We start from the raw sequence: 13,963 nt of genomic DNA, 5'->3' as shown, positions 1-13,963 counted from the left end.
ACTCCGGCAGCAGGGAGCATGGACAAGGTGGGAGAGTACACTGCAGCGCAGGATTACCTGGGCAAACATCTTGCAGGCAGATTTCCATCGGGTCCGTTTCCTGGTACAAGCAGTCTACGATGCCCTGCCAAGCCCAGCGAACCTCCATGTCTGGGGGAAGAGTGACACACCTTTCTGCCTTCTTTGCTCTGGAAGAGGCTCCCTAGAACATCTCCTCAGCAGCTGCCCAAAGGCTCTGGCAGATGGTCGCTATCGCTGGCGCCATGACCAGGTGCTTAAGGCAATTGCTGAGAGTGTAGCCTCAGCCATTAGCACCAGCAAACACCATCATGCTCCAAAGAAGGCAGTCCTCTAAATCAAAGCTGGAGAGAAATCCCTGGCGCGTCCATAATTAACAACAGGCCTCCTCCACAAAGCCTCTGACTGGCAGCTGCAGGTTGACCTTGGAAGACAGCTGAGGTTCCCTCAGCATATTGCAACCACAAGTCTCCGCCCAGACATGATAATTACTTCCGAGGCTTCAAAACATCTGATCATGCTGGAACTTACGGTGCCATGGGAATAGCGTATTGAGGAAGCCAATGAGAGGAAACGTGCTAAGTACCAGGAACTGGTGGAGTGCAGGGTGAGAGGCTGGAAAATCTTCTATGAGCCTATAGAAGTCGACTGTAGAGGCTTTGCAGGGCGTTCACTTTGCAAAGTCCTTAGCCATTTGGGTCTGACAGGGGCGGCCAAGAAGAGGGCCATTCAATCTGCAAGCAAAGCCGCAGAAAATGCTACAAGGTGCCTTTGGATTAAGAGGGCTGATCCGTGGTCTGCTACTGGGACACAAGTCGGGGCTTGATCAACCCCGGCTGGGTCGCCTGGGCGAGGGTGGATGATGTTGCGAGACCCGAAACACCCAATGATCCCAGGATACATCACTGAAGATGTGTCCCAGTGCATCCATGAGATGTTTCTTGCATAGGCTTGTTACCACCATAATGACCATCATTAAATTCCAGCAGCGTAGTAACCTAACTATTCAGCTACATCTCTGCATTTTTTCCACAAGGCAGTTTTATTCCTTATAAGAATATGTATTGTTGTCAACCACTTCAACATTGTAAATACACAGTTTGAATACTACAGGGTTAGTTCACCCAATAATCAAAATTATGTCATTAATAACTCACCCTCATGTCGTTCCAAACCCGTGAGACCTCCGTTTATCTTTGGAACACAGTTTGATATTTTAGATTTAGTCCTTGAGCTTTCAGTCCCTCCATTGAAACTGTGTGTAGGGTCTACTGTCCATGTCCAGAAAGGTAAGAAAAACATCATCAAAGTAATCCATGTGAAATCAGAGGGTCAGTTAGAATATTTTGAAGCATCGAAAATACATTTTTGTCCAAAAATAACAAAAACTACGACTTTATTCAGCATTGTCTTCTCTTCCGTGTCTGTTGTGAGAGAGTTCAAAACTCTGCAGTGTAGTTATATCAGGTTTGCGAACAAATCATTAGATGTAACCGGAACCGATGTAACATTTGTTTAATTGTAATTGCAGTAGTCAAGGCAAACTGACTGAAGTTATCAAGTACTCTGCTGTTTGCAGATTTACCGGACTTGCAAGTCCAAAATCAGCGCACTTTGTATAGAGAAATGCGCGCAGACTTACATTCACCAGTCTATTTGCCTAATCTTCCTGGTACTTCACACCGCGCTGGAAACGCAGGAAGCAATATGTCTGGGGGGAAAAAAGTTCCTGTTACAAATGTTCCGGGTAATTTCGGTGGAAACGCGGCACTACATCATCTTGCCATCCTTTGTCACTGTCACTCGTGTCACCAGCAATGGCTGGATCTCCATTGAAATTAATAGGATCGTGTTGATTTGTTGCCGTGTCGCTTGTAGTGTGAATGCATCTTTTTTGTTACTATTTGAAAAACAAACAAAAAACTTCCTTCCTTTAATCTTTCCTGGTTTAGCTCATATTTATTTGAACAATAATAGCTGCGTTTCAACCACAGGAACTTTACCCAGGAACTAGGGACTTTGGGCCGGTACTTGGTGTGTTTCCACCGCTGGAACCAGGAACTAAATAAAGTCCCGGGTAAAAAAAAAATGCCCCTCAGAAAGTCCCTGTTGGCGAGGTAGTACTTTTTCAAAGTTCTGGAACTTTCGGGGGTGGTACTTGGGCGCTAAACATCCTGATTGGTTGAGTTCATGCAGCATTGGTTGAGTTCATCCACCATTTATTTGGATCATTTTCAAAATATAACTGTTATTGTGTCATGAAATGTACTTTTAAAAGTATTTCAGGCCAGAATGTAATTGTTTAAATCTCAAATCTGTGGTTTATTTATACAGCGGCTATTTAAAAATGTGTTTCGCCTAGTTCGGACACGGTGAGCTCCATGCAATCAGCAGGAGTTCAGTGCTCATGTATCCGCCGAGAGCAGCCTCACCTCGGCTAGACCTTCTGATGTGTGCCGCTGGCTCTGATGTCTCTTTAGTGGTTAAACAAAAAATATAATTGGTTTTGGGTAAATCTAACAGATAATCTTTGGTCTGTATTCAATTTATCTATATGTTAAAATGAAAATAAAAAAGGCAAATTTATATATTCCGTTTCATTGTAATGGCTGTATACACATATCCCTAAACTAAGTACATTCCTGCAGCTGTTATGTTTAAATGAAAACGAAAGGAGGCAGTAGTATTTGATATCATAATTCATTTTATTATAAATGTACAGTGAGGAAAATTGCAGTAGCCAAGGCAAGCTGATTGATGTTATCAAGTGCGCTGCTGTTTGCAGAATTACTGGTTTGCGTCATCGTGGACAAAACAACTCCCGAGTCGACTGCACAAAGTCTGAACTACCGAGGACGCAAGTCCAAAATCAGCGCACTTTGTATTGAGAAACACGTGCAGACCGCGGTGGAAATGCAGGAAGCAACAGGTCTGGGGAGAAAAAACTTCCTGGGGAAAAAAGTTCCTGGTACAAATGTTCCGGGTAATTTTGGTGGAAACGCGGCAAATGTCTGAAACTTGTCATTACGAGCATGGTGTCAGTTTGCCTCTTTGAGATGAACTGCTTGATATATTCCCCAACTGTATGTCACTGAATAAAAGCTTCTGCTAAAATGAATAAATATAAATGTAAACTCTATCGACACTGAAATCAGCTGAAAGGATTTACCTCAATATAAATTAACATGTGAGTCTCAAGGTATCTGTTATCTTGTTTTTGAAAGTTTTTTTGAAGAGTGTGTTACCAAATGAGTCTTAAGGTGTCCTTTCTGTGTAAAACTTTTTCCACACTCAGAGCAGGTAAAAGGCTTTATTCCAGCATGAATTAACATGTGCCTCTTAAGGCTTAATTTATATGTAAATGTCTTTCCACACTGAGAGCAGCTGAAAGGCTTTTCTGAAGAGTGAGTATACAAATGAGCATTAAGGTGTCCTTTCTGTGTAAAACTCTTTCCACACTGAGAGCAGCTGAAAGGCTTTATTCCAGCATGAATTAACATGTGATGCTCAAGTCTTGCTGCACCTGTGAAAGATTTTCCACACTGAGAGCAGCTGAAAGACTTTTCTGAAGAGTGAGTATACAAATGATCCTGAAGTTGGGTTTTCTGTGTAAAACTCTTTCCACAGTGAGAGCAGGTAAAATACTTTATCCCAGCATGAATTAACATGTGCCTCTTTAGGTTCGATTTATGTGTATAACTCTTTCCACACTGATAGCAGACGAAAGGCTTTTCTGAACTGTGAATATGCAAATGATCCTTAAGTTTCCTTTTCTGTGTAAAACTCTTTCCACACTGAGAACAGCTGAAAGGCTTAATTCCAGCATGAATTAACATGTGATCCTTAAGACTTGCATTACGTGTGAAAGTCTTTCCACACTGAGAGCAGCTGAAAGGCTTTACTGAAGAGTGAATTTGCAAATGATCATTAAGTTTCGTTATCTGTGTAAAACTCTTTCCACACTGAGAGCAGCTGAAAGGCTTTATCTCAGCATGTATTAACATGTGATTCTTAAGGCTTGCTTTACGAGTGAAAGTCTTTCCACACTGAAAGCAGCTGAAAGGCTTTTCTATAGTGTGAGTTAGCAAATGATCATTAAGGTGTCCTTTCTTTTTGAAACTCTTTCCACACTGAGAGCAGCTGAAAGGCTTTTCTATAGTGTGAGTTAGCAAATGATACTTAAGTAGCCTTTTCGTTGTAAAACTCTTTCCACACTGAGAGCAGCTGAAAGGCTTTATTCCAGCATGAGTTAACATGTGATCCTTCAGGCTTACTTTATGTTTGTAAGTGTTCCCGCACTGAGAACAGCTGAAAAGACTTTTGACTTCGGTTTTTTTAATGCTGCAAGATTTTTCTCCATTGACATCATGATCTTTCTGACAGTGATGTTTCTCCTCCACCTTATTTGGATCTTGTCCTTCTTCTTTCACTTTCATCAGGCCTAAAATTAATAAAAAAAAAATCAATTGGGACATTTGGAAAAAGGTTAAAAATTGTGTACAATGGCTGCAAAAAATGATTATTTTTGATGATTAACCTGTTAACCTTCAACTGGACGCAGTGGTACTCAACTCTTTGTTTGCAAGTGTCAATGGTTATGAATAGATTAAATGAAACGGGACAAAATTAAAATTAAGAGCTGTTGCAATTTTAAGTAAGGTAGGGCACTTTCAGCTGTGAGTCCCATAATGGGTGGTCTGGTTAACAGGTTAATCTAACGTTTATTAGAACAATTGGGGGGGGGGGGGGTATACATGTTATATGTTGTTTCATGCATTCAGAGTTGTTTACACTTAAAGAGTTGGAGTTATGCTTAGCATGGACAACGTTTAAAAAAATAATCAGGATGTATGATACTGTATTTCTGTGCACACTTTTCGGAGAGTGTTTTTTTTTTATATGGCCAGCCTAAGGCACACCTGTGCAATAACCATGTTGTCTAATCAGCATCTTGATACGCCACACCTGTGAGGTGGATGGATTATCTCAGCAAAGGAGAAGTGCTTTTTCAAAATATATATATAGAAGAACCGATTTATCGGTTTTGCAGATTAATCGGCACCGAAAGTTGATTGCTGGAACAAACGCTTATCGGCAAAAATCCATGCCGATAGTTTTCCATGTTTCGCCCTTTGCTGGAGCAGCTGAGAAGGCTCTGTTTTCATTATACAGTGCGAGAGCGGCCTCTAGCAGTTGAAATCACTGACAGCACGTGCTGTTTGTTTAGACACATGATGCTACACACTGAACGGAGCGAGAAATTTCAGACAGGAGTTTTTAGAATGGCCATTTACAAGGTTTTCATTAAATTACATTATATTCACCCCTAATCATTGTTAATGTACATAATGAATTGTATATTGAGCATTTTCATCTAAACGTTTGTCTTTCTGTGGCTCTAATAAAGTCTGTATGCGTAATTTATAGAGCTATAATATAGATCGCTCTTTCCGTTTTTTAAACACTGAGCTTCAAACTAATCTTGGCCTCATTGTTCATTCTTGAAGTAAACTTGTGTCCGCTTGGTGAATAAATAAACTGTTTTAGACCACTGCTCGAGTTGAACGCAACGTGTCCGGAGTGTGTCATACCGGTGAGTTCTCCTAGACTCAGCGCTGCACGTTTATTTTTATTAGATGATCACTTGAGTGTTCAATAACAGAAGCAGTTCAAGTGTGAGAGTATACATTGTGCTGATGGAATTAGGGTTGTGCCGATAGACGATAGTATCGTGTATCGACGATCGTCAGAGATATCGACATAAGCAGAATTCTCTGTCGATAATCAAGACGATATTAGGCTCATTTTCCTATTAATGTATTAGATTATAATAATAATAACTATTATTTTTATTTTTATTAGGCTGCTTATTATAATTCGGCTTTTAAACTGCCCAGCAATTTCACTTAATTTCACTGCCCGCATTTCACACACACACCTCGCACGCGCAGGAGGATTACAGCATGTAGTCGGTGAAGTTGTAACTCTCTGACTCGGAGAATTCGTTAAATCCATGAAATGAAAGAGATAGAAAACGACGAGTTGGTGTCCCACACATTTAATGGCTGCTACACTGCAACGCGCTCTTCTCATACATGACAGATTAACTCTTTCTTGGTGTCACAAATAAAGACAAAATAATTAACAAGATGGCAGAGCGAATTTATCATCCATAGTGCCTGGTTCTCACGTAGTCCTTTTCTTAAAGACAGCTTTCTCTGTACAAGGCACTAGATCCTGGAATTGTTTAAACACTGAACTGAAAGGAGAGTCAAACTGGGTTCTCTTCAAATATAAACTTAAAGACTCTTTAATTAGTGGTCAGAATTGTGACCACTGACTGTTCATTGCATTAGTGTGTTACACTGTATTATTATTATGTTTATTTTACCAATGTATTGTTTGATTTTATGTAAAGGCCCATTAGGGACGAACATTGAGAATTAGCTTCGGCTAAAATGTTGTAGTATGTAACATGAGTTTATGTAACATACTTGTCCCTATTCAAATAAACTTAAATGAAATCACTTAACTTATAAAACACACTATGTGGTGATGACGTACTACCCGAATTCCGGAAAAGTTGGGACGTTTTTTAAATTTGAATAAAATGAAAACTAAAAGACTTTCAAATCACATGAGCCAATATTTTATTCACAATAGAACATAGATAACATTGCAAATGTTTAAACTGAGAAAGTTTACAATTTTATGCACAAAATGAGCTCATTTCAATTTTGATTTCTGCTACAGGTCTCAAAATAGTTGGGACGGGGCATGTTTACCATGGTGTAGCATCTCCTTTTCTTTTCAAAACAGTTTGAAGACGTCTGGGCATTGAGGCTATGAGTTGCTGGAGTTTTGCTGTTGGAATTTGGTCCCATTCTTGCCTTATATAGATTTCCAGCTGCTGAAGAGTTCGTGGTCGTCTTTGACGTATTTTTCGTTTAATGATGCGCCAAATGTTCTCTAAAGGTGAAAGATCTGGACTGCAGGCAGGCCAGGTTAGCACCCGGACTCTTCTACGACGAAGCCATGCTGTTGTAATAGCTGCAGTATGTGGTTTTGCATTGTCCTGCTGAAATAAACAAGGCCTTCCCTGAAATAGACGTTGTTTGGAGGGAAGCATATGTTGCTCTAAAACCTTTATATACCTTTCAGCATTCACAGAGCCTTCCAAAACATGCAAGCTGCCCATAGCGTATGCACTTATGCACCCCCATACCATCAGAGATGCTGGCTTTTGAACTGAACGCTGATAACATGCTGGAAGGTCTCCCTCCTCTTTAGCCCGGAGGACACGGCGTCCGTGATTTCCAACAAGAATGTCAAATTTGGACTCGTCTGACCATAAAACACTATTCCACTTTGAAATAGTCCATTTTAAATGAGCCTTGGCCCACAGGACACGACGGCGCTTCTGGACCATGTTCACATATGGCTTCCTTTTTGCATGATAGAGCTTTAGTTGGCATCTGCTGATGGCACGGCGGATTGTGTTTACCGACAGTGGTTTCTGAAAGTATTCCTGGGCCCATTTAGTAATGTCATTGACACAATCATGCCGATGAGTGATGCAGTGTCGTCTCAGAGCCCGAAGACCACGAGCATCCAATAAAGGTCTCCGGCCTTGTCCCTTACGCACAGAGATTTCTCCAGTTTCTCTGAATCTTTTGATGATGTTATGCACTGTAGATGATGAGATTTGCAAAGCCTTTGCAATTTGACGTTGAGGAACATTGTTTTTAAAGTTTTCTACAATTTATTTACGCAGTCTTTCACAGATTGGAGAGCCTCTGCCCATCTTTACTTCTGAGAGACTCTGCTTCTCTAAGACAAAGCTTTTATAGCTAATCATGTTACAGACCTGATATCAATTAACTTAATTAATCACTAGATGTTCTCCCAGCTGAATCTTTTCAAAACTGCTTGCTTTTTTCGCCATTTGTTGCCCCCGTGCCAACTTTTTTGAGACCTGTAGCAGGCATTAAATTTTAAATGAGCTAATTAAGTGGATAAAAGTGTAAAATTTCTCAGTTTAAACATTTGCTATGTTATCTATGTTCTATTGTGAATAAAATATTGGCTCATGTGATTTGAAATTCCTTTAGTTTTCATTTTATTAAAATTTAAAAAACGTCCCAACTTTTCCGGAATTCGGGTTGTAGATATATTTTCATGCACACCGCACTATGTGATGCATGCAAAATACATAGTTTTGGCCGTTACAAAGTCTCCATCCACAAACAGACGTACATCGTCTGCAGATATAAGGTGTTTCATTGCACTTTAATAAGTAATCTAAACGGCCTATATACTGTATGTGCAATATATTAAACAAGCCCTCACTAACTGAGTTTAATGCCACAGTTATGTTAGGAGTGCATCTCATTCTTTTTTCTGTGACGGTGCGTCAGACTCGTCATGAGGCACGCGGTCCGGAGCGCTGTATGACTGATGCATCAGTTCAATTCAACTATACTACAAATATATCAACTTACCTGTTTTAAATACTTTATATTTAAATGTTCGTTTATGCCCAATATTAGTGTTTAACTGTTGGACTTTAAATGAAATCTGCTATTGATTTTCACCGTTGACTGATTTTGCAGAACATTTAGACTGATAACTTCCCTGCGCAGATGCGGACGTGCGATATGACAGTTGCGTCCGACTATGTATGAACTAGCTGTTTTAAATACAGTATTTTTATATTTAAGGTTAGTTAAAGGGTAACTAAACCCCTGGTCAGAGCCTGACTCCACCCACTGACAATATTTGAAAAATGCTGAAAAGTGGGCAGATCACAGCGGAGATAGAGGGGACGAACCTAGGGCGGGGCTGAGCGAGAGCGGCGTGAACATGAGACTCGCAGTGACGGATTGATTGACAGCTGCTGTGAAGAGTCGCTAAAATGGAGAGTGACTGTAATGACGCAAGTAGCTTTGCAACAGAGCGATCATTTGAAGTAGAGGACTTTTCTCACCTACCTTCACCTGAAGTGGAGGATGTCGAGGTGTCTGCCAATTCAAACAACTGGCTCAAACTGCGGTCTTAACTCCCGCATTATGTCGCTTTTCAGTGCGAGCTGTGTGGAGAGGCCCATCTCCACCTCCATTGCGTTGGAGAAGCAACCCCGTGTAAAATGCAGTTTGCACACTCCAGCTCTGGGCGGGAACTCACGGTCTTCCAGGCCAAGTGCATGCAACCACTGGCGCCTAATTTTAAAGTCTGCTGCAAAACTATGCAGTCCAGCAGTGCTGTCACAACCAGCAACACACCTCCGTACCATCCTGACCACTGTACTAAATACAGATAAATCTACGCTAACTTGAAGATCTAAATAACTATATAATTGATATGCTAAATAGATGCTATAATAGTCTATCCTGATCGTTTTAATACTCGCAATTCCAGCTCCTGACTCACTACAGTGATTTTGATGGTTTTATACTGCCAAGGGCAAGGGCGTGGTAGCTCGTACCAAGGGGCGTGGTGAGCTTGAAACTGCTGACGTCACCTGCCACCGCTTACGTCACTTGCCACCGCAACATCCAATAGGAAAAATCAACTGCAGTAGCCACCGTTCAACCTGAAGAGGGCAGCACTCAGACGTTTTTATACCATATATTATAGAATTAAAACACTTTATACTCAAATGTCAAAAAAGTTACCTGAAACAATGAACAGCACTAATAAAGCCCCATTCTTATAGATCATTAACTAAAAAAAGTTGGTTTAGGGTTTAGTTACTCTTTAAATCAGTCAGTATGTTTGAAAGTATTTTTTTTTTTGATTATTGGTGACTCCATGGGCTCTCTCTCGCGCACCTGTGCGGTTTAAAACACCAAATAGTTCTGCTATGACAAGAACAAAGAGTCTCTCTCTTGCTCCACCCATGCTCGATAATATTGTGTATCGTCGATCTCACGGGCTGACGATATGATGATTTGAAAAATGACCATATCGCCCAACACTAGATGGAATTGTAGGGCCCTATGTTTCCCGTGATGCAGACAATGCGGACGGAATCACGGAATCCATTCATAAAAACGGAATTCACAGTTTAACGCACGTGGCGCTCGTGATGATTTTCAGCGTCTGCCGACTGACTTAATGAGGACAAAAACACATGAAGAACTTCTTCAGAACTGCTCTGAGAGTCACTTCATGAGCATTGAACCTTTTGATTTGAGCAAAAGCATCAGATCACATGTGCAGAACTGTAAAGGTATTCACGACAAACCGTCAAAATAAAGGTCCGGTTTTGAAGTCTATTTTTCAGTAGAATGTACATAGCCTGTACACTACTACTATTAGCTACTACTTGCTACTACTATTACATTAAACAAACATTATTTTTTAAGGAATAATCTAGGGCTGCAACTAACGATTATTTTGATAATCGATTAATCTGTCGATTATTTTTACGATTAATCGATTAATCGGTTTATGTACTTATATTTTAGTTTTTTCCATTTTTTCCCCAAGTAAATTATTAATAAATGGTCTTTATCCTTCAGCATAGATTTCTTAAGAGATTTTAACCATTTTGCACTGTCATATCCTAATCAAAAATATACCTGGAGTTGTTTTATTGTGTTAGTAATCCTTTGTCGAACTCTTCTGCAATCAGAACACTGACCCATACTCTAGCAAATTTCACAAGGAGATTTAAAATAATGTTTTCACCATGGCAGTCCTTAGAGCTCCTAAAGTAGTTTAACATCCCGAACAAAGCTTATTAAGGAATCTTTCAGAACATATTTTCACGAAGAATAAGGATAAAACAGAATAAAATTGCAGTGCATTGTATTTTATTATTTACTGGGAAACAGCTTTATAGCTTATGCTGTGAAATTGTAAACAATCCTTCGAATAAAGTGCCAGTGGCATGAAACCTGAATGGAACTCACAATTTAAAGTAAAATCCATCAGAAGGTTGTCCAGAAAAAAAAATTGGACAGTCACACACAAAAAACCTGCTGTGTGAAAAAGAGCAGTGAATACTTAGAAAAAAAGTGCATTTCAAATATCTTTAAACATTTACCTCTCTCATTCAGTCATAATTAGGCTGCACGACTGAATTTTGAACTGGTAAACGACAAACTGATCACAGAACATGTTTGTAAAGCTTTAAATGTTAACTGTTAAAAAGCAATGTTATCAGCTTTTACGACTAAACATTTGCAAACAACATTGTACTGGAGAATCTGCACAAATAAAAGTCTTAGGGGCCGTTCACATATCGTGCCTAAAAACGCGTGGAAAACGCTAGGCGCGCAGCTTTCTCCTTCTTTCCAAAGCACCCCTGAGGCGTCTGCCTTTGATAAGCAACCATGACGTGCTCTCTCCTTGAAGACGCGGAAATTTCAGCAAAGGATAAATGGATTTGCAGCTCAAAAATCGCTTGCAGTAGCTCTGCTACTAAATTTATTTCAAAATGGAAATCCATATACAACTATGATCAGCTGTTCCTTTCATCTTGACTGAGCTTTTAACGTTGTTACGGGAAAGGATGAAGCTGATTGGTTACTTCTTGTCACATGACCCGCGATGCGCTTGCAGCATTCTGAAAAGTTGAGATGTTTTTAACTCGATGCGGTGCGGTGTTGGAAATAACGAACTTGAGCGCGCAAAAGACGCGATATGTGAACGTCCCCTTAAACAGTTCAGTAGTGCAGAGTTTACAGGTTACTCTTCTTTTTTGAAGGCTCAAAGTAAAGTACTCCCAGTCTCCCACATCCCGCTAAATGCTGCAGAGACGCTGTTCGGGAAGCACGTGACATAAAACGAGGCCAGCTATTGGCTATTCGCTACTTCTCCTGCTGTACTGGCTGAGTAAAACCTCCGGTGGCTCATTACTGCCACACTTTGGTCACCGCAGATTTGAAATATGCACGAAATGAGCCGCTTACGGCAAATAAAAGTTATTTAGCAACGAATCGATGACTAAATTAGTTGACAACTATTTTAATAATCGATTTTTATCGATTAAATCGATTCGTTGTTTCAGCTCTAGAATAATCACACAACATTTCTTCCATGTTTTAATTTTAATAGTAAAATGTTTGTTTGCAAAAAAAAGTTTGCTTAATTTTCAGTAATTAAAAGACAAAATGTTACATGCCTTGATTTTATAACAATTAAATTGCAAATACACAGAATCTTTGAGGGGAAAAATCATTAGGGTTCTTTAAGAAAAACAAAATTATGCATTCTAATAATTAGACATGCCAAAACAGAATTTGGTAACAATAAAAAAAAATATGGTGAGAAAAAAATAAAAAATTTCATAGGGACCTGTGACGAGTGTGGCGGGGCAGAGAGTCATGGGAATGGGCGAGGCCGGTGGAGTGATTGGAGATGAGTGACACCTGCTCGACCCACTGGTCTCGAGTCCCACGGAGGAGATGGAAGGATATAAAACTGGAGCGACGACAGTGAAGGATGAGAGAGGACCAGGCCTGGGCTTTATTTTATGTTTTGGTTTTTATTTGTGCGCATCAGTCGATAGAAATAACAGTTTCTTGATTTCTTCACTTTAAAATAATGAGTAGCAGCATATTTTCCTAAATAAAGGAGAGGAAAAAGTCTATGCTTTGCAAAGTAGTAAAGAAAATTAAAGTTTCATAATTTAAAATCGCACACAGCAGACACATGAACCTATTGCGGGTTTATCAACTGCATGACAGATAATTATGTAACAATAATTGTCTTGTCATGCTATGTAAATTAAAACAATACTGATACATCCTTTTCATTTCCTTTCTTATACTATGATAATATGAAATAATCAAATCTGCAAAAATTATTTATTTCATAACAAATTCTACTATTTGAAAACCTGATCCTCCCACTGGATAATCAACCCAATTCATTTATTAAATGTAGTGGGTTGTTTGTCTGTTAGCCTAAAGATCAGCTTAATTTAGCAAAACAATCACTTCAGGGACATGGAGGCTTACATGCTAATGTTTTTTTTTTTCTTCTTCTGTGCATTATAATGAAGGCTTTGTAAAACTGCACAGCGTTTTTAGCTTTTTAAACAACATACTCCATCCTACACCAACTACGCACACATTATTATAAAAAAAAATCTTTTATCTGCACTTGTTGTTCACTTCATTGATTTGCACTCTATCTGCCATTTGCCTTGCGCTGCTTTTTTTCCTTTATTTTTAATTTTATTATATGTCTTTTTAATACATTCCCTTATTGTATAGTTGTATCTACATTTTATATTTTTAGGCTTTAATGTTTGTGTTATCTGTATGCACCGGGGTCTGAGAGTAACGCAATTTCAATTCTCTGTATGTACTGTACATGTGGAAATTGACAATAAAGCAGACTTGACTTGACATTTCCTATCATGTATGCCTATGAAAGACAATCGAACCAATCAGAGTAGGCATCTGCAGGCTGCAGCCGGGTGCTTCTCGAATCATTTGAATGCTTTGTGAATGAAGATGTATCATATCGATCACAAGTGCAGTATGGAGTACCTCAAGGCTCAGTACTAGGGCCGCTACTCTTCACGCTTTATATGTTACCCTTGGGAGATATCATCAGGAAACATGGTGTTAGCTTTCACTGTTATGCTGATGATACTCAGCTCTATATTTCTTCGCGGCCTGGTGAAACACTAATTTGAAAAAATAATGGAATGCATAGTCGATATAAAAAACTGGCTGACGAGTAATTTCTTACTGATACATTTTGAAAAAACAGAGGTGTTAATTATAGGACCTAAAAACTCTGCTTGTAATAACCTAGAACACTGTCTAAGACTTGATGGCTTCTCTGTCAATTCTTCGTCATCAGTTAGGAACCTAGGTGTGGTATTTGATCGCAAGCTTTCCTTAGAAAGCCAAGTTTCTAGCATTTGTAAAACTGCATTTTTCCATCTCAAAATAATATATCTAAATTACGGCCTATGCTCTCA

The 13,963-nt window shown here is 39.5% G+C and overlaps 2 protein-coding genes across 4 annotated transcripts in view; both read right to left on the bottom strand.

Moving 5' to 3' along the window:
• Window positions 1–13,963, bottom strand: part of LOC132150053 (zinc finger protein 664-like) — a 549,937-nt gene that overhangs the window by 296,380 nt on the left and 239,594 nt on the right. The window lies entirely within an intron of this gene.
• Window positions 1–13,963, bottom strand: part of LOC132147404 (gastrula zinc finger protein XlCGF26.1-like) — a 384,485-nt gene that overhangs the window by 214,549 nt on the left and 155,973 nt on the right. For 2 of the 3 annotated variants that reach the window (XM_059557095.1, XM_059557076.1), the window contains exon 2: window positions 2,705–4,459. The exons of the other annotated variant lie outside the window; for it this stretch is intronic. In XM_059557095.1, coding sequence (XP_059413078.1) covers window positions 3,225–4,459 — 1,235 coding nt within the window. In that variant the 3' untranslated portion in view covers window positions 2,705–3,224. Of the gene's footprint in view, window positions 1–2,704; window positions 4,460–13,963 lie in introns of those variants that run through there. 3 annotated transcript variants of the gene reach the window in all.

Source organism: Carassius carassius, chromosome 1 (genome assembly GCF_963082965.1).
Source record: "Carassius carassius chromosome 1, fCarCar2.1, whole genome shotgun sequence".
NCBI classification, from domain to species: domain Eukaryota; kingdom Metazoa; phylum Chordata; class Actinopteri; order Cypriniformes; family Cyprinidae; genus Carassius; species Carassius carassius.
This window is presented reverse-complemented; position numbering and strand designations above follow the sequence as displayed.